Here is a 19,401-nt window from a genome sequence, read left to right as displayed (position 1 = left end):
TATATATATAAAAAGAAAAGCTCCATGTCTCCATCTGTGGTCTGTCACAGTCACTGCATGGTCAGCCATATCCAGCAGCCCCACAGGAGCTGCTTCATGTGAACCAGGTAGACGGCCAAAGCAGCCTCCAGCTCCTCGCATGCTCTCTGCGGCCGCCTGCGGTCGGTGCAGTACATCGCAACGCCGAGGAATGACATGAGCAGGAAGAGGCAGGTGAACAGGGCAAGATGGGGCCGGGCCGGCGTTGTCTCATAGGCTGAAAAATGAGAGCACTTTGTTAAGTGTTTTGGCTTGTAAATGGCGAGCATTTAAATGAAAGTGTGCAAAAGACTTTGTTTTTGGATCCAAGAAGCACAGAATAGAAAAAAAGCTGATTGTCTGCAATCAAAAGGCAAATAACATCACATTTTAGAGCCATATACCTATAAATGTTAAAAGCATGAAATTTAAATATGTCATAATTAACCTTTCCACTAATTTTCAAAGTAGATAAGTAATTTTAAGAAAGATTATTGCGCTACACAATTTTCTTTTAAGAAAATGAGCTTTCTAACCATCTAAAGATTATATTGATAAGGTCAATGAAAGTAAATAAGTGTAGAGGATATATTTCTCCTCATGCACCAAAAATAATCTTCCCTATGTTCCCTAACTGTTAAGGGAATGAACAACAACCTAGCTGGAACAGATAGCTTACACAGGAAATCAACAGCTAGACCACCAACCCAACTGCAGCTGTTGGTTGCAAAAATATTGTTTACTTGGTAAAAGAAAGACTTTGTTTTACAACAGGCTGTTAGTATGCATACTCTCTATCAGTACAAAACATCGGGTGATGTCTGCAGATTGCATTAAGTCATGAACCGCTCTCTCCTCCAGCATGTTTAGAAAACAACAATTATGAACTTCAGGTTATAATTTCTCCCAATGAAGAAGAGGGTGCTTGACTCAAAGGTTGAAGTAATTTTTGGGATCCAATCTTTTGTGTGTATGATTGATTTTTTATAAATTTAATTTACTGCTTACTTATGTAAAATTAATTTTCTTCTCTGAATTGAAACGCTATCATTTAGGGTAAGGAGCAAAACTGCCATGAACTCCAAATCTGAAAAATTATGTTACATGCCCTTTGACTACAAATTAACCATTTTAGTACAGTTTGTGATATTTATGTGCCTCAGATTCTTAAAAACAAGGGAGTATCAGTGATTAGTGTAACCACAGTGTGTACATCAAGCAAAAGTAGCTTGTAACAAATCATGAAAGCTAAATTGTGTGATGATTTTCAGTAGATATTGGCAAAGACATTGCAGTGTTGTTGGTGCTCCCCCATGCAACTCAGTGCTCCTTTTGAATAAACTTACCACCTAAAGGGTCACAGTAAATATCTGTGAAGCCAACAGAGAATAGATTTTGTGTCAACACAAGCCAACTTCAATGATATGCACCAGCTACAAATCAGTTATTGTGGTCTGACAGTCCACTTTCACTCAGGACTTAATGTACTGTGATTTGCATTGCAAGATTTATTTGCTCTCTCATGTTTGGTCGCTTATGCATTCCTATGCTTGAGTGCATTTTCTTAATTAAATTCCTGTGAATGTACAGCTGACAATGACAAACATCAGGGAATAAACTTTTAAGAGTCGTGCAACTGAACTCTGCAAAGTGTTAAAAGTTGAGTTTTCTCACCGTGTACTGTGGTCTCCGGCTCCCTGAATCGAACCCTGCGCTCGCCCTTCCGTCTGTGGTTGGTTTCTGCGTCTGACCCATAATTAGGACTTGGCCTCTTTAGAATGGAGGTAGGGACTTTGCCACTGGTTGCCTACATTGAAATTAACTCAACATGAATATTCTGCACACATAACAGTTCAACCAGACAAATAAACGAGAAATAACATGTATTTTGTGAACAACTCCCCACCCCTACCTTAGGATTTGGCGTGTCTTCCTGTTGGTGGTGCGCGTCTTTTCTGTGACGCACCTCGCAAACTTTCTCGCGGTGGGAATGAGGAAGACAGTTGACGGTGTCTCTGAGGGACTCTGCAGCAGCGAAGCGTTTGGACAGCGCCGACACGCACTGGCCCAGAGAGTCTAGAGGGAATACCATGATCACACTGTGCATGAGCAGGGAGCTGATTAATGTTTCTGTCTGAGGTAAAGACGGAGAGAGTGAACCGAAGGTAAATGTGGAACATGCAAATGTGTCCCAACACAGGAGCCAGGATGTTAACCCTTGCATGTTGCTATTGTTCTGCTATTGTTCAGCGTTAAAGTGTGAATTTCCCTCTGGGATTAATAAAGTATATTCTGTTCAATTCAATTGAATATTTGGGAAGGGATCAACAAACAATGAAAATGCAACTATAGATAAAGATTGTAGAGGCAGTTTATCTGATTTTCTAAACAATTATTACTCCTTAATAATGCCGTTAAATATCTGAGCAGCAAATGAGTTGTATCTATATCTTTCAAATAAAAAACAATGTGTTAGAGACTTAATTTCTTTCTTTTTTTTTTTTTTTTTTTTTTACTTTCTAGGACGTAGTGGTCATTGCCATCCATTAAAAACCTCTTCATAATGTTTACGGTTGTTTTCTTACTGGTGTATAATATTTCCTTTGCTGATACTTCAGCCACTGATGCAAACTGAAATCTTAGTAACCCTTATAGTATTTAGGAGCCTCCATCCTGATTGTGAGGCAGCTTTAATGTTTCTTTTTTGTCAAAACTACTGAATCACAACATGGATAAAGTTTATAATGAAAGCTTGTGTTTTCTTTTCGACAGCTCTCACTCCATGTTGAGCTGTTACAACATCGCCTTTAACGGTAACCATGAAATGTTAGTTAATACAAAGGGTGGGTTATTTGTTGACTGAAAAATGCAAATGATTCAAGAGATCATGTTACATTGATTAAACGAACTGAAGTCATTGCATCAGAAGAGGTAGCTTTAAGTTTTGTTGATTTATTTAATTAACTGGCAGATAACAACTCCTTATTGTTTGTGGCATCCAACAGGGGTCAGTATTGGGCACTAGATTGACTAAATAGTTTGTTTTATAAATCAATAAGAATTTAGCTTATCCAAAGACAACTAGAGAACTAATTGTACTGATTTGCTGAATTTACTTGGTGTGATGACTATACTAAAACATATAGACTTCAAATTTTATTAAAGTAAAAAAAGTAAAAAAAATAAAAATAATTACTATTTTCTATATTTTTTTCCTAAAATACTTCCTGAATAATGTGAACAAGTTTGAAATAGATTCAGTTTAATAAATTGAAACTGAACTGAAATGTTTGCTGGTCTACCAAACCCAAATAGCTCAAAACCTCATAAGTTATCTCTACATTTAGCTGTAGTCCTGTATTTCCACCCTTAATCTGATAAAATGCGTTAGGTTAACTTGTGTCTAAGGTCTATTAGGATGAATAAGCCTAAAAATAACAGAGAGAGACTAAGGACATGTCGGGGGAACAAACTTGAATCAGAAGTCAAAACAAACAATGGTAAATCCTGTAGATGATCTAGAAGGCTTAGCCTGGAATGAGTCTGCATGTTGCTACAGGGACTTCGGCGACATGAGTCTGGTTTCTATTTATGAGTGAAACAAATCTGAATCGATCGAAAAGCCTTGAGGCAGACTCTGCAGTTGGCAATTTTGAATTACACAACTTTGGAGCAACTTTACATTCACAGAGTCATTTAAAATACACAGAAGTGATCAAAAAATAACATAATTCTTTTTCTTTTAAATTAAAATAATAATTCAAATTGTCTTATTTTTACAGGTAGATAATCAGATTATGGAAACAGCCTGTTTGTGTTAAAATTTGTAAAATAGATTGATAAAGAAATAAATAAAACATATGTTATGCATTTGGGGCCCATTTATGCAGATTTGTTATAAATTATCCAAATAATATAATGTATTGTGTTTTAAAGGAGTTAACCATTGTCCAACATTTATATGTGGTGGGGATACAAACATGATGAAGTGTACAACTTCATGTGCATTTGGAATTTACTGTTAATCAATGGTAATGTTCCAAGGTTAAAACAGCTGCTGACCAAAAACAAAGCTAAAACACACCAAACAGAAAACATGGTGGTGATTGATGTTTTTTTTTATTATTATTTTAACCTCAAGTGCACAGGAGTTATGCAACAGGATGATGATTCCACTTACAAAAGGCTTTAGCATGGCCCAGTCAAAGTCTGGACTTACACACAATAGAGATACTCTGGTTGGTTTAGAAACTCTCCTCTGTGGCTGAATTAAAATAACTATGCAAAGACAGTCTGGAAAAAATCATTGCAAATTAGCAAACACTTAAAAGCAGTTGTTGAATTGAATGGCACAAGTTGGTTTTAACAGCTTTTTCCCCCTTTAACTCAAATAATGACCTAAAATCTTAATGCTGTACTAACTTCTTTGGGTTATCTATAAGAGACTAAATACTTTTTGACAACAAGCAGTAACAAAAAGTAGAACATTTAAATTTGTGCTTTCTTCAACAGCAGACAACATTTCGGTGAAGCAATACCTTGTTTATAATCTTCTGTGGTGAGCAATAAAGGATTCTGACAAGCTTTAGTACTACATGTATATTGCTGTGTCTCTTTGACGCTGTACAAAGTACAGCTACCATTCGGCTCCGCTGCCTCTCTCAGAAAGCTGACTTAGCAGCCTGGGTGATTTTAATGTATTACTCATTTTACAACACAGCAGTCCTCACAAAAATGCAGAGTTAAGAAGTTGGAAGGAAGAAAGAGAGCGAGAGAGTCTTTGGCTTTGCAAGTGCAAGCGAAGCATGCTCACGACGCAACAAATCGTGGCCTCAAACTGTCACAGAGCCACATATCTGCTTGTTGTTCTGCATAAAACCATTCCTGTGTTCAACACAACTGCAAGTGTTCATTAATTTAACATTTTCACTGCTTGACATTCTCCGCAGAAGCACTTCAGATCAGCTGTGCATTTTCACAGGCACTGCCGCTGAACAATGTTAACAGGCGTCGTCCACTAGTTACACACCCATGTTTGATTTACAGCAGCTATTAAGTTGTGTATTTTAAGCATCTCTGTTGCAACATTTCTTTGGAAAGAGACTTGTGTTTACTTTGCTCTTCTGCAACATTTGAGTGTTTACCTGAGTATTCAGTCTTGCCGATCTCAGCATAGACGGTTGCCATGAGCTCCAGGCTTCTGGCAGTTATTGGATGGTCGTTACCGAAGGTCCTCTGATGAATCTTGGTAGCCTAAATCACACAGATAAAGGAAACAAGAAGACAATGTAGAGAAGCCAAAACATGTAACATATCCATACTTTTTCACTCCAGTAATTAGACGAGTAGCAGGATTTTGAAAACAAAGAATTGATTTAAACCAACATGCAAAAAATGCCAGTAATCAAAGTGAGTGGATATGAAAAGTGAATAACTTTTTTGAGCTCTTTGGGAGAGAGGAAGGACTCTACCTTAGCTAAAATTTTCAAATGGAAGAAACCTGCTTTTACACTGGAGCTAATGAACTTCTCAAATTAAGAAATATATATCTATTGGTATTCCAAAGTTTCTCACAGGATGTCTTATAAGAAGACAAGAGAAAAAGAAAAGGATCAGAATCATTTTAAGAAAGATTTTGTCCAAATCAACAATATTCTTTATATATGCACAGGCAGAAAAAGCAGTAATGAAATTCCCAAACATACCTTACCGCTGTATTCTAGGGCAAGATGTGGTCTAAGAAGAGAAGAGAGAAAATTAGCATTACACAAAAATTACAATATCTTTTCTCTGTTTGTAATAATAATAATAATAATAATAATAATAATAATAATAATAATAATAATAATAATAAAATGTTAAAAATAAGTATTTGCAGGGACATTACCAGTAGGGAGTTCACCACCAAATCAGTTCTAGTGCTAAACCAGTGCAACCGCTTACTTAGTATCAGCTATTCCTGTTTCCACTGCTGCAAACTCAGGCATCCATAAACGCTGTTAATGGATGCCTGAGTTTATGAGGCTTGGGTTTAATACTTGATAGATATAATAATTTGTTATGGGTCTCTTTTAAGACGAAAACAGTAAAAACAAAGAGCTTCACTATAAACTACAGGCAGGATTGGTATTAGTTTAACTCGAGCTCACTGCCTCTTATCGTAAACCTGTTTATTTTATTATCATCTGACATTGTTTGAACAGGTTATTGTGCCACGTTGAGCTGTGTAAACAGCAGACATCCACAAATGCTTCAGAGTCACGTTTTTGTTTTGTTTCCCTTCTGTTTAGATGTTGATTTAGTTGACCGGAAGGGAGCAGATATTTATGTTATTAGAAAAAATATGACTCTTGAGTTTATAATTTGCTCTGATGAGTTTTTAGATTTTTATTTTAAGTGCTTCGTTTACATTGGTTTAAAAAATCCTTAACTAATAGAGAGATGTCTTTGTGCTTCTTTAGAGTGATAAAGATAGGATATCGTTAACACACTGATGTTTGACAAATAATTAAATGTGACCTACAATGTAGAAGCTGTTGTTCAAACCAGCAGAGCACTTGAGTTTCACAGTTTGGATCATAGCAGCAGGACATTTGAACACGTGCGCGCTGTGAGTGGACAACACAGCTGTAGGCATGCAGGCGCCTCGTTGAGGACGTGGAGACCTTTCGTTCCTGCCAGCGCTGCCGCCTTCTAAACTCCAGGGAGAATTATGGAAGGAATGCTGTACAGGTTGGTTTGCTTTCTCATGCTTCCCTGTCGGTGTCCTGTCAAGTGCTAAGCTAAGTGAACGTGACGCGTTTCATTGAAGACCTGCCAGTCGTTCCGTGCATACCTGCCCTGAAAAAGTCAACCAAGGGCATTGGTGGCCCTCACAGCCAAGCATGTGCCTGCAGATGTAGAGCAAGCTGTGTTTAGTGTTCAGCTTGGAGGAACCAGGTGCCAGGTTCATACAAATTCATCATTTCAAAAGTTGTCATACTTTTCATACCGGTCTTCAAATGTTCTGTAAATCTGAGTGCAAAAGCTTTATACTATAAATGTGTAGTGATTATAATATGATCGCTTTGTTTTTATGGTCCAAAAGTCATAAAACAACATAACGCTACAATCTTTCATGTTTGTAGCGTTTTTGCTTTAACAAAAATCTAATTAGTCAAATTAGTTTCTAATGAGCCGGTTGATACGAAATCCTCACCAGATGTCAGTAACAACCCAAGCAGCACAACCAGTGCATATAAATTCATAAATTGGATGCCAAGTAATGATGTAAAAATTACATAAAAATAAGTATGGAAAAGGCTTACAGAAATAATTAAATACTGAATAAAATCCTGTTTTTGATAATAATCACCTTAATATATCTCCCATTTCTTTGTATGTGTAAATTACTTGAGTTGTTACCTGATTATAAATATATTCAAATGTGGTGTCCCATTAGTTTTTCCTCTCCATGAGAAAATCTCTGTCAAAAGAAATCCTTACCCTAAAATATTAGGGACCAGTTACAGATTTTTATTCACAAGGAAGGACGCCTGAGGCTTTTATTAGATCTAATCAGACCATCGAGGGATCATTTTCTTACATGTAGAGGTCAAAGAGAGTTTACATGTTTTCCAAACATTCCAGTCTTTTTTGGGTTACATTTCCAAAGCGCAGAGGGGCAACGTAAGAGGAGAGTCACATTCCTGTGTCCTTATTTAGGTGGAAACCCGAGCCATACCAGCATAGCCATGCTCAGTCATTACCATCTCATTTATGTTTAACTACTGTATGCTCCTTGCATTAATTAAGCGCAGTGACCAGCACACCACTGTGCAAACATTCCACCCTCTGTCACCCTCTGCAGCAATCAGGTTAAATGGCCTTTTCCAGGCAATGACAACAGAGGCAGAGAAAATAAGGCGTATGGTACGGCCTGAACAAAGTACCAACGCCACCCGAGACACCAGATACAGGCAGAGAGAGCGGAGTCTTTTTCCTCATTATATGCAAAAAACATTCAACTCATTAAAGTAAGAGTTCTCTGTAAGTGGAACATATGTCATATAAAAAGCCTAATATATCTATTTGTAATTTCAAATTGTTTAGGAATTATTTCAGCTAATTGTGTATTGATATAGATTCTTGAAATTAGTTTTTGTTCTTTTTTTGCAAGGCAGTGAATCTTTATTAAAATTCAGTAACACCCCACACAACACACACAGCAAAAATCTAATTATTTATATTTATATCCTGAATTTTTAGGACCTAGTTCTACATCGGTTATGTGAGGCAAATAAGAAAATGCAACAGAATCATCCATATGATGTTAGCATTATTTAGAAAATAAAAAGCTAAGCATCACAATAAAATTATATAGTTTGTGACAGTAAATCCACCCACAATGAGCCTGTTGAGTCGTTAAACCTGCAAAAACATCTTTCACCCCATTAACTGCTTTACATTTGAGGCCTCAGCAGGACACAGTTTTACCTACTGTTTGCTCATGATGCAGAGCTGAGCCAGCCGTTCGAGGTGTTGCGCTTGAGAGGCCTGCTCTGACAGCTCCTCTGGGTTTGTCCATCCTGCAGAGCCCAGGGTGGCCTCCTCCTGAGGCCCTGTTACCGAAACACAGGGCATGGAGTAAGTCAGTCAATAGCGAGCAAACTCCCCCTCTTCTTCCCAATCCACACAGAGTGCAAAAGATAAATTTCAGCAACCAACTATCAGCCTGTCTGACACTGCTGCAGACTATAAGCTTGAAATGTGACGAGGATCCAACTGAGGGCCGGAGTCAAGAGAGCAGAGATAAGCACAGGAGAGAGCAGATAAGGCAGAGCAGACAACACGGTTTCCACGCCCACGATGAGAAGCACACAGTGACGAACCACAAACAGAAGGAGAGCACATTAAGCACACAAAGCACATACGCTATCAATACTACAAGTGAATGAAAACAAATCAGTGGTGCAGGCAAAAGACTTCCTACTCAATTTGAATCCAAATACAGTGATAAACATGTCAGCTGTCAAGAGAGGAAATACACTGAGGTGGATAAGAAAAATGGCTTCTCTGAAGAAGTCTACCGTCCAACCTGAGTCAGTGCTGATTCAGGTGCTTCGGTTAGCTGGAGTGACACAGTTCCTAATGAAAAAATGTGACCATTTATCTCCCACTACGCCTGTCCCTGACCTCCTCCACCAAGCCCACACAGCGCTGCTCTGCTGCCTCAGCAGCAGACGGAGGGGAATAGGCAGCCGTCTGGAGCGGCAAACAAAGCAGGTGATGAATGACTGGCCTAGGCTAGCTCTGACTGCTCGACACAAGGCACCTCCAAGTTTATGGTAAAACGAGATAAAGCTGTCAATTTTGAAATATTTAAATGTCAGACTTGTGTTGATTTTTCAAAATTACATGTAGTATCACACACCTTATTTTAGCAAACCAGTTTATACCCACCGTGACCGTGACATCAAAAATCATTGCGTGGATAAAACACAAAGTTGACCAGCTTCAGTTTTTAGCGAGGTGTTAAAAATAGTCTTCAGACGAAGAACAAAAGCAGAAGGAAACTAGAAATGGAGGCAGAACAGACATTTGTTTTTTGGCTTGTAATTGAAACCTGGATTTTCCAAGCTCTCAGTTAGAAATTCAAAGAATGTTTTTGAAAGCCGAGACTAGACGCACACATTATGCTGCACGATGTCTTTTATCATCATCTGGTAGCTAACAGCAGTAAGCACTACAGTAATGAACAAAGCCGATGTGACCAAGTACTTTTCAGATGTGAGGTCATTTCCAGATTTAAGCTCCAACTTCCAAAACACAAACAGTGTAAGACATCATCATTGGAACAGGAAGCTAAACCTGTTCTGTCTTAACCTTTTAAAGAATCTAATATTAGTAAAAACATTTTAATTGCAGAGCTGTGTAACTTGTCAGTCACCACCATGTTTTCTGTTTGGTGTGTTTAGTGTATGTAAATGAAAGCTCTTAAAAGAAAGAAACCAGAATCAACATAAGTTGATACTGGCACATCAAAAATCAACCACATCTGTTACTTGTGGATCCTTACAATTTTATACTGGCCAAAAGACTAAGCTCCTATGATATTATTATTCAGCAAACATTTTAAAGCTACTTTCTTAAAGTGTTGTTTTCTATATATGAGCTGCCAAATCTCATACATATTACCTGGTAATGTAGGTCATTGGAAATTCTTGGAAGTCAGAGCCAAACACCACAAAATCAAAGTCCACTACTGCGCAGTACATGATCTGTGTGTGCGCTCATTTTCCTAGAAATCGTCCCTGAAAAGTGGATCTTTTAAGAAAAATACTCACCTGGACTCCCCTGAAGAGCAGTGAGCTCGATCAATGCCACTTCGTAGAACATCTTTTCAGCCTGGATGAACTGGAGGGCCTTCCCATCTGTTTATATAGGTGAAGGACTGGTCTCAGATGACAACAGGATTAGTCAGTTGTGGGAGTTAAAAACAGCCGTCACGTTTCTTTTTTTCCGTCCCGCTGGACAACAGCCATTCAGGCCAAACAGAAGGTGTAGCAATCCAAAGCAGGCTGTTAATCTCGTCGTGTGGATCTTAAAGTTCAGATTTAGTGTCTGAATCACACATTGTGTTCGAGAGTGAACAAATCTCTCATTGCATTTTATCCTTACTTCAACGCCAGTTTTAATCTTTTAAGTTTCTAATTTCAGTTCAAATTCTTTGTAAAAGATTTCGACAGGAGGTTTTTTTTTTTGTTTTGTTTTTTTGTTCCCATAAAAAGACTCTATGAATAACATCCTAAAAATAGCTCACTTTGCAAAAGTATTCAGGGCACTTAGTGTACTTGTCACTGAAAAGAGACACTGTTGATGCACGTCAGATTATTATGATGACCAATGGAACAGAGAGTGCTTAAAATAAACCCACCAGTCTCTTTTTAGGTGTCCTACTTAACATCAGATTTCCCATGAGTAAAAATTACAACCAAAACATCTCAGTTTGTATCAGTTCTGTGACTCCACATCAGAATTACACCAAAACATCAACAAGGTTAAGAATACAAACAATAGATTTTTCTCTTCTGAAGAGCAGGAGGGTTGCCTGATTTTGTTACATGCTCAATAACCATAAAACTTTACAATCCAAACAAAAAACAAAAACTTATCTGCAAACCCATAAATGGACGAAATGGAGCACACATTGCTGTTCAAAACGATTTACAATCCTTGAACATTTTGACATTTTGCCACATACTTCTTATTAAAACCTGTTGACAGCTTCCAGAAGTCACCCAATTGGTACAATAATTCAGTCTCAGTATAAATAGGGCTGATTTGTGAAGACCTCAGACGTTCATGAAAGAACAGTATTATGAAGGCCAGGTAACTCAGCAGACACCTCAGAGAAAATGTTCTGGAGAGGTCCAAGGTCGATTTAGGGTTTGAATTTATGTTTGTGGTTCATCGCTGCCACAACCCACAAATTAAAGGAGCAAACAGAACACATATGCTATCAACACCACAGTCAAGTAAAAATGAATCAGAGGTAGTAGCAAATTGTTTCCTGCCTAATTAGAATCCAAATACGGTTATAGAGCCGGAATACAGTCAGGTGTGTAAGAAAAACGGCAGCTCTGACCCAGGAGAAGTACTGTTCAACCTGAGCAAGCAGTTGGACCTACAGCAGCTATAGGGTGGGCCATCTGTGCAGGAGAATAAAGGGGATGAAGCATTGCCCAAGGTTGGCGCTCTTCTTCTCACTGCTATATTTAACTGGCCTGGAGCACAGCAATCCATCAACAGGAACCATGCACAATCCCTTCCTGGGAACAGCCTCTGCTCTGAACTGGTAATTGGACGCCAATAACACAAAAAAGAAAAGAAAAAAAAACAGCTTGCATTAACACTAGAAGCTTCAAAGGCAAATCCGCTCACACCTGCCATGAGACCCAGGTGTAAACTGAAATGACCTCCTGGGGAAACAACTAAACTTTAAATTAAGAAACCATTTTTAAAAAATAATTCTTAACATACATTATGTAGGTTTTATAACTAAAAGACACTCAACAAATTTGACTGAATTCTAAAAAAGCAGGAGTAGGTTTAAAACGGAGACATAAATCATACCAAACATTGTTTAAACAAAACCAAACTAAATAAACAACCTCTAAATCTATCTGAATAAGGCAAAAAAACAAACCATGTCGCATTCTGGAACCAGAAATTGTTTCAAGTTAAATTAAAGTAATTATTATTTTGTCGTTTCATCAACTCAACTTTAGACTGAACTGACTTCAGCAGCTCTGCAAGCTAAATATGCCTAACATTCACACTGTGATCAAAGTAACTGTTTTTAAAGTACATTTAAACAGGAAATATACAGCATTATATACTGAGTTGATTGATGTTGCCATGACATAGAAATTTTTTAATTGGACATCACTAATACTAAAAATCCTTTCTAAAGAATGATGTAGATTATTTTTTATTTTCATCTCTAATACAACACACTGGCTACATACAATTTGTGTCCCATTTTTTGTGTGCAGATTGGTCTTTCACATCAGCAGGGAATTAGGCTATTTGAATATTTAAATTCATTTTTTTCCCCAGGTCATGTATTTATATCCTGCATAGAGAAACATGAGAGAAGAAGCTGGTATTTTTGCTCTCATAAAACATTTGTGTGAAACTATAAAGTTCCCACATCCTAGTTCCTGTTTGGGCAGACTGACCTATAACCTTCTTCCCTAGAATGCAGCTGCAAAAAGAGCACAGCTCTACTGCTTCTGCTCATGTGATGGATGTGAAAATTACTATAGTGCCTTCCAAATTATTCACGTTAACTGAATGTCTTGCACTTTTCTTCTCAGTACAACCATAAACCTCAAGCAGCCTCAACCTCAAATCACTTTATTGCCTTTTAAAGTGATATAAAAGAGTCCACAAAGGTCATACAACAGTTCTATAAATCCAGCAAAACTAACAGGTTTGTTGGAGAACATTAAAGAACAAACATGATTATAAAGGATTAAGGAAACAGTGGAAGGGGAGGGATAAAATGGTGAAGTTTAAAGAAGCATTTCAGCCCCGTTCAGACAATGTCAATGTCAAATGTATTTATATAGCACTTTAAAACAGGTATAAAACTGCACCAAAGTGCTGTACAAGAACGACAACACAAATAACAAAACAGAGCACAAAACAATATATCAATTAAATGCCAAAGAGTAAAAATGAGTTTTAAGAAGCGATTTAAAATGATCCAGGCTGTGGGCAGATCTAATCTGGAAAGGTTAGTTATTCCATAAAACAGGAGCAGCAACAGAAAAAGCTCGATCTCCTTCCCTCTTAAGTCGAGTCCAAGGAACTGTCAGTAATAACTGATTATTGGATCTTAAAGTTCTGGACACAGACCGGAAATTTAAAAGGTCCCGAAGATAATGGGGGGGCTAACCCATTTAAAACTTTATAAGTTAACAAAATGTGCCACATGGTAACTCTAGAGGAGCTGCACAGATCTACATCTCAGGTTGGAGTATCAGAACACATAGTTCCCCAGGCTCAAACACAGGTATTTTAGTTCCTAGAATCAACTCTAAATTAGCTTTTGGTTCTTTATTTCATTATGATTTCATGTGTTTGCTCCCAAAACCAAAGAGCTGGAACTGCGTCCTAAAATTCAAGCATTGTCTCGAGTTTTTAACGGGACTGGATGTTTTGTGTCTGTGTGCTGTTTTAAATCCAAGTATCTGATGACTTATTGGTTTCAATTATTTTCACCTTTCATTTGTACATTTCTTTTTAAGCCTTTTTTCGTTTTATGAAATATGTTGTATGAATAAAATTGACGTGGCAGGTCATTCATTGGTCATTCACAGATCTAGTTTTCATGACACTGAAAGAAGAAAAATATTTAGGAAAGTGATGAACACTTTCATTTACACAAGTCATAATGGAATGGTTTAGATCCAAGCCTATCCATGTTTTTTTCCAGACATAATCCTATTGGAAATCTGTGTCAATATTGAAAAGAAAAATTGTTTAAATGTGCTCTCTATCCAATTGTACAGAGCTTCACCTATTTTACAAAGATTAAGGAAGAAGTTATTGCCACTTTGCATTGGTCTGTAACATAAAATCTCAGTAAAATACACTGATGATTCAAGTTGCTACTATAGGATTATTAACACTATATTTAAATTCATTGTAGCTTAGTTTTAACAATTATTATTATTTCAATACAATAGGACATTCTTACGACTGTAATGTTACACTAAAAGTAAGAGAGTGTTACTCTACTGTACATGAAACATCCCAATCTGACCCGACAAAACCCATTACTATTAATGAGCTTATGTAACTCAAAAGATTTAACTCTGTCACGGTGTCCTGAGCAGGCCGGGAGGTTGCAGTGCGATAGCCACTGATAGACTGAAACTCTGCAAATGAACCTGTTTTAGACAGAGATGGGTAAAGCCATGCAGAGGTGGATAACCTGAGCTGGCTAAATTAAGCACAGAAGTATCTCAGTAACAATGAGACGAGCCGCGAGGGTAATATATCCTGAAAGAGAACACCTTTCTATTATCTCAGTGTCCTGTACTGCTGTAGTTTATAGTGGCAGTGAAGTGGAAATCCATGCATGCGCTTCTCGGCGCAGATGCAGGTTAATTAGTGCTCTCCCATTCTGTTGTACTGAGATAAGAGCCCACAAATCCTCTTAAGAGACAAACACACCTTCTGAGTGGCACACAAAGCATGTGGCATTCTGGGACAAATGGGTTATTATGAACTTGTCCAGAGACATCCGCTCATCCCATTCTGCTCAAATTACCTTCTATATATGATCTACATCTTCCGTGGTCCTGGAATCAAAAACACGCCTGCTGCATGTTTGCCTCACAAAGTAAAAAAAAAAAGTATTTTAGTCTGATTTCTGTAACGTGTTGATTTTAAAAACAACATGAGAAACAAGACAGACTTTTAGGAAGGATACAGTTCTTTTCAGTGATGAACAGTTCAGCAATCTGTGAAGTATAGAAAAAACAACCAACAAACATGGAAAAGTATTGAATATTAAATTTTCAGCAATTTTACGATTTATGCCATTTGCAGACGACAGAGTTATATTTTGTTGTAAAAAGGGATTTAAATTAATTTAAATCCCAAAGAGCTTCTCACTACGTCCTACACTACCACTGTCCCCACCACTGCCCCAAACAATTAAACAGTCTCGTGGTTTTATAAATTTACTTTATACTTTACAAGTTTCAAGTTTCTTGTTCTTGGTCATTCTAGTCTCACTCAAAATTCTAACTTTTGAAACATGTTTTTTGAATTTTTTCAGGATGTTTGAAATAAAATTTTCTCACACTGGGAGTCACTTATACATTTTGGAAGATAAAAAAATGTTGACAGATTCTGCTGCATCAGCATTACAGTGTACTCAAAGGAATACAGTTTTACCAGGTGTTTTTACAGAACTGTAATAGAAGTGTGATTCAAATATCCCAACAACAACATTATTTGATCTTGTCATGTGATATGCAGGACGAGATATGCAGGCCAGTGAAAAATCCAATCACTCACTGGATTTTTGAAACTGAAGTCGATGGCATAAGTTACTTTTAATTAATTTGGCGAGTAATAATCTGAATGCACTCATGAATTACTCATATTTAATTCCCAGTAAGTCAGTTGATCCTTGACTTAAAAAAAATAAGATGAGAAAATGACTATAGGAAAATGTATACACCTCATCCTGACACAGCAGAAGAATGTGAATCCCACACCTTTGATTCTGATATATAGGATAGTACTGCATACGCTTCAAAAATGTTTAGTTGTGTTTTTCACAACATAGTCTTGCTGCTCTTGTCACAGCCAGGCAGGTCTGGTCAACATCATGCTGTGTGTTGTAAAGTTCTGGAATGACGGCAGTGTTTTGACTTAAGGCACATTCCTTTATGCACTACAGCAGGGGAAGAAATTACAGCTTTGCTATTGTGAAACAAAAAAACCAACAAACTGTAAAACACCCTGAAATGTAATCAGCTAAAAGTTGATAAAGTACAAAAACATAATTGTCCTAACATAAAAAGAAGACTGTCACTGGACACCTGCTATCATTCAGCAACATTCCGGATGGGATGAAGGGGATCTTCCAGAGTCAGCAAGTAAGCACATAACAGCCTGCTCTGTTAAACTCGACATTGGTGCTAAAGACATCAAGGTTAAACATGGCCATTACTTTGGGGTAAGAAACATTATCTATACATAAAGTGATGCAAATGTGTCTGCACAGCTGAGCAAACATATGATCCTGCGAGGAGAAAGCTGTTCTTGTGCGTGTCCCGCTCCCATCCAGCTCACCTGGTGCAGGCAGTTGGGCAGAGAGGTGAAGCTCTGTACATGGGTCAGTCCCAGAAGACAGCTGAGGAAGCAGTGGAGGGCGGCCTGGTACTCCCCCTGCTGCTGGAACTGCTGTCCCAGCTCAAACAGGCCCTCCCTCCCTCCGTTCAGCATCCCCAGTCCCAGCCAGAGTCAAAGCTGCCTCCCATCAGAGCTCTCACTGGCCGACGATGAGCGTCTTTCACTTCTGCAGCGAAGCACCACAGGAAGAAGAGCACAGTGGGGGAAATGTTTTTTTTTTTTAAAGAATGTTGGCAGATAAACAAACAGGAAAGCTGTTGAAGGAAGCCAGCTGCCTGTCCCGCCTGTGCTCACTAAGTCAAGGACAGGTGGTAAGGAGCAGTGTGAGGTAGTGCCGGCGTCTCACACAGAAAAGATCCATTCTCCTCCCTCCTCTCAGGCTGCACCAGGAAAGGAGGACAGAGGAAGTTGGAGAGCATTTGCTGTGCGAGTGGCAGCGCTCTGAGCCAATCTCTGCTCTGATTTGACGCGGTAGCTCCACCAGTGTGCCGAGTGTTTCTCCAATCCCTGAGCAGGGGATAGAAAGATGAACAAAGTGCCTGAGGGAAGTCTTCATTCCTCTGTAACCTTGTCACATGTTGTGAAAGAACAAACTTCTTTTTCTTTTCTKGWGTTTTTTTTTTTTTTTTTTTTTTTTTRSAYTGATGTCATCTCAGGACAGACCAACAGATTCACAAAAACAAAACAACAACAAAAAAATAATGAGCACAGAAAACAGGTCAGAGATAAAGCAGCGTGGACATTTAAAGAAGGGTCTAACATCTGAGAAGATGAATACGAGTAGTTGCCAGAGAAGCTACAGAGAACAGGTGAGCTGAGCAATCCACATAATCAGCTTCATGGAAGAGCAGCAAAAAGAAAGAAAGAAAGTCACTAAATGTCCCATCTGCAGTTAGCCACAATCCTTAAAGCGGACACATAAAACAAGTGTCCTCTTCAGTTGAGATCACCTTTTTCACCTCAACTTAAAATTCAATCTGTCACACAAAATTACCCATCACCTACATGGTGGTGGCAGCATCATGCTGTGCAAATGTTTTTCATAGTATGAATGGGGAAGCTGATGGGAGTTGACATGAAGGAGGAAATAAATACAGAACAATCCAGAAAGAAAACCTGTTAGGGCTGCAGAAGACCTGAAACCGGGGCAAAAATAACCCGTTACAACAAGAATCCAAAACATACAGCCAGAGATATAAGGGAATGACATCAATCAGAACATATTTATTAGAATGACTGGGTAAAAGCCCAGATGTTGGAGTAATTGAGGATCTCTGGTAACACTTCAAAGTTTCTATTCAGAGATGCGTTTCCTTCCTTTACCAATCCACAGCATGAGAAAGGTGGAGGAATGTAATGATTTAAAAAAACTAAAGAATTAACGGTTTTAATTTACTTTCACAATCACACACTACTTCGTGGTAAATAATCAACTAGAGTTCAAATAAAAAACATGGAGATATGTGAAAGTATATGTGATAAAATCTATGCCTACATTAGCAAGATACAGGATCTAAGCTTTGCAAAAAGCTCAAACTGCTCCATCCTCCCACAAATGCACAGCTCCCACAAGCTGTGCATTTGAAATCTCACTGCCTTTTTAATTATTTACAAACGGGGGAGGAATAAGGATTTGAATGCATGCAAGTATGTACACCGTCATTTTCAACATAAGATTAAAGCAAACGGCAGCAGCTGCAAACACTGAGTAATTAAATAGTCTCTTTTCTGCATGTGTGCAAGAAAATAAACTCAGGTCAAACAACAAAAGCAAATATTTATTCAAGAGGCCTGCCTCCTCTGGATGTTTGCTCACTGCCTTTTATGGTTATCAGCACTGTTGTGGGTCCATTATGTATTCATAAAACGGCAGAAGAACAGAAACCAGAGGAAGTTTGTAGCGGAAATCAAATTATTACACCTGGTCTGCTAAGACATTCAGATTTCCATGAATGGGTCTTAACTGTGAGAGCAGCCTTTCCTGCTCCATTCAGTAGCAAGCTACTTAGTTTGAAAGCTATAAACGAGGTAACACAAAGCAAATGAGAAGAGTCCATCTCCATTAGTGTCCAATACACAGAAAGAGCGACAAAAAAAGATGATGGCAGATGGGAGGTTACAGGGCATTAGATCTGAACTTCAGGGTCAAGCACAACGATTTGTGAACAGTCCTTATTTTGGAGGAACAGCACCAGCAGAGGAAATTGATTATGCTGATACAGGCCAACTCATTCCCCTCAGACAGTTTATTGTACTCACTTTACTGTCCGGTCAATGCAGTTGAGTCAGAATGCAGCGAGAGGGAAAATAAACCTTTCAATGTAATGCAGTTGGAAGCTCTCTGAAGGACTCTCAGCTCTCAACTCTAATGGTGAAAATGATCGCAGACAGAGTCCAGCTTAAAGGACCGGGGCCCCTGGAGGAAGTTGGAATATATGGAGGAAGTTCACTATTAACGTCTCAATTAGGAGATCAAAAAAACTAAGAAGCCTACCAGATGTCACCGGAGGCACACATGTAAGTTTCTTTTCATCGTTTTATCTTGATTAAATAATACTTTCCAACAAAACAGCAAAACAAATACACAAACTGATCACAATGTGTTTTTCTTTAAGTGAGTTTAATTCTACAGAAAAGTCTGGCTCACACCTTTGTATTTACAGATATATGTTATGTAAAATACACAGACATGTTTGCTTTTTCTCTGTCAAATCTATATTTATTCAGTAAGAGTAACTTCAGCAGAAGTATTTGCCACTGTTCCTATCAGCAACTCGATAAACCTTAAAACGCTCTGAGAATTGGAATTTGACCTCTTTGTTTTCTAACCCAGGTCCACTTTGCTGTATTTACTTACATCGTGCTCCACACTAACTTTACGTCCTTGTGCAGAGAATCTTTCTGACAATGATGCTGACTGATGCTCACTGTTCTGCAGGTCAAGAAGGGAAACCTACCTGT

The 19,401-nt window shown here is 38.2% G+C and overlaps 1 protein-coding gene across 2 annotated transcripts; it reads right to left on the bottom strand.

Annotated features, from left to right (window-relative positions):
• Positions 1-50: 50 nt before the first annotated feature.
• On the bottom strand, positions 51-16,816 carry lg22h14orf180 (linkage group 22 C14orf180 homolog). Of its 2 annotated transcripts, XM_008400173.2 has the most exons (10): positions 16,381-16,816; positions 15,005-15,035; positions 10,344-10,430; positions 8,498-8,618; positions 5,724-5,754; positions 5,163-5,271; positions 1,931-2,094; positions 1,693-1,825; positions 1,365-1,388; positions 51-256 (listed from the first exon to the last, which is right to left on the bottom strand). In XM_008400173.2, the coding sequence occupies exons 1-10, from the start codon at positions 16,531-16,533 to the stop codon at positions 51-53; spliced, it is 1,059 nt and encodes a 352-aa protein (XP_008398395.1). In that variant the 5' UTR covers positions 16,534-16,816. The 2 variants fall into 2 exon arrangements, with proteins under 2 accessions (XP_008398395.1, XP_008398396.1); XM_008400174.2 differs by lacking the exon at positions 1,365-1,388.
• Positions 16,817-19,401: the final 2,585 nt, after the last annotated feature.

Source organism: Poecilia reticulata, linkage group LG22 (assembly GCF_000633615.1).
Source record: "Poecilia reticulata strain Guanapo linkage group LG22, Guppy_female_1.0+MT, whole genome shotgun sequence".
In the NCBI taxonomy this organism is placed as follows: domain Eukaryota; kingdom Metazoa; phylum Chordata; class Actinopteri; order Cyprinodontiformes; family Poeciliidae; genus Poecilia; species Poecilia reticulata.
This window is presented reverse-complemented; position numbering and strand designations above follow the sequence as displayed.

What these genes read in the sequence shown, in the direction of transcription:
- lg22h14orf180 (XM_008400173.2), bottom strand. Translation starts at nt 16,533, where the DNA reads ATGCTGAACGGAGGGAGGGAGGGCCTGTTTGAGCTGGGACAGCAGTTC. An exon ending in TGCTCTTCAGGGGAGTCCAG is followed by an intron (nt 8,619 to 10,343) that starts GTGAGTATTTTT and finishes TTTCGGTAACAG; the next exon opens with GGCCTCAGGAGGAGGCCACC. An exon ending in CGGCAAGACTGAATACTCAG is followed by an intron (nt 2,095 to 5,162) that starts GTAAACACTCAA and finishes TATTCCCTCTAG; the next exon opens with ACTCTCTGGGCCAGTGCGTG.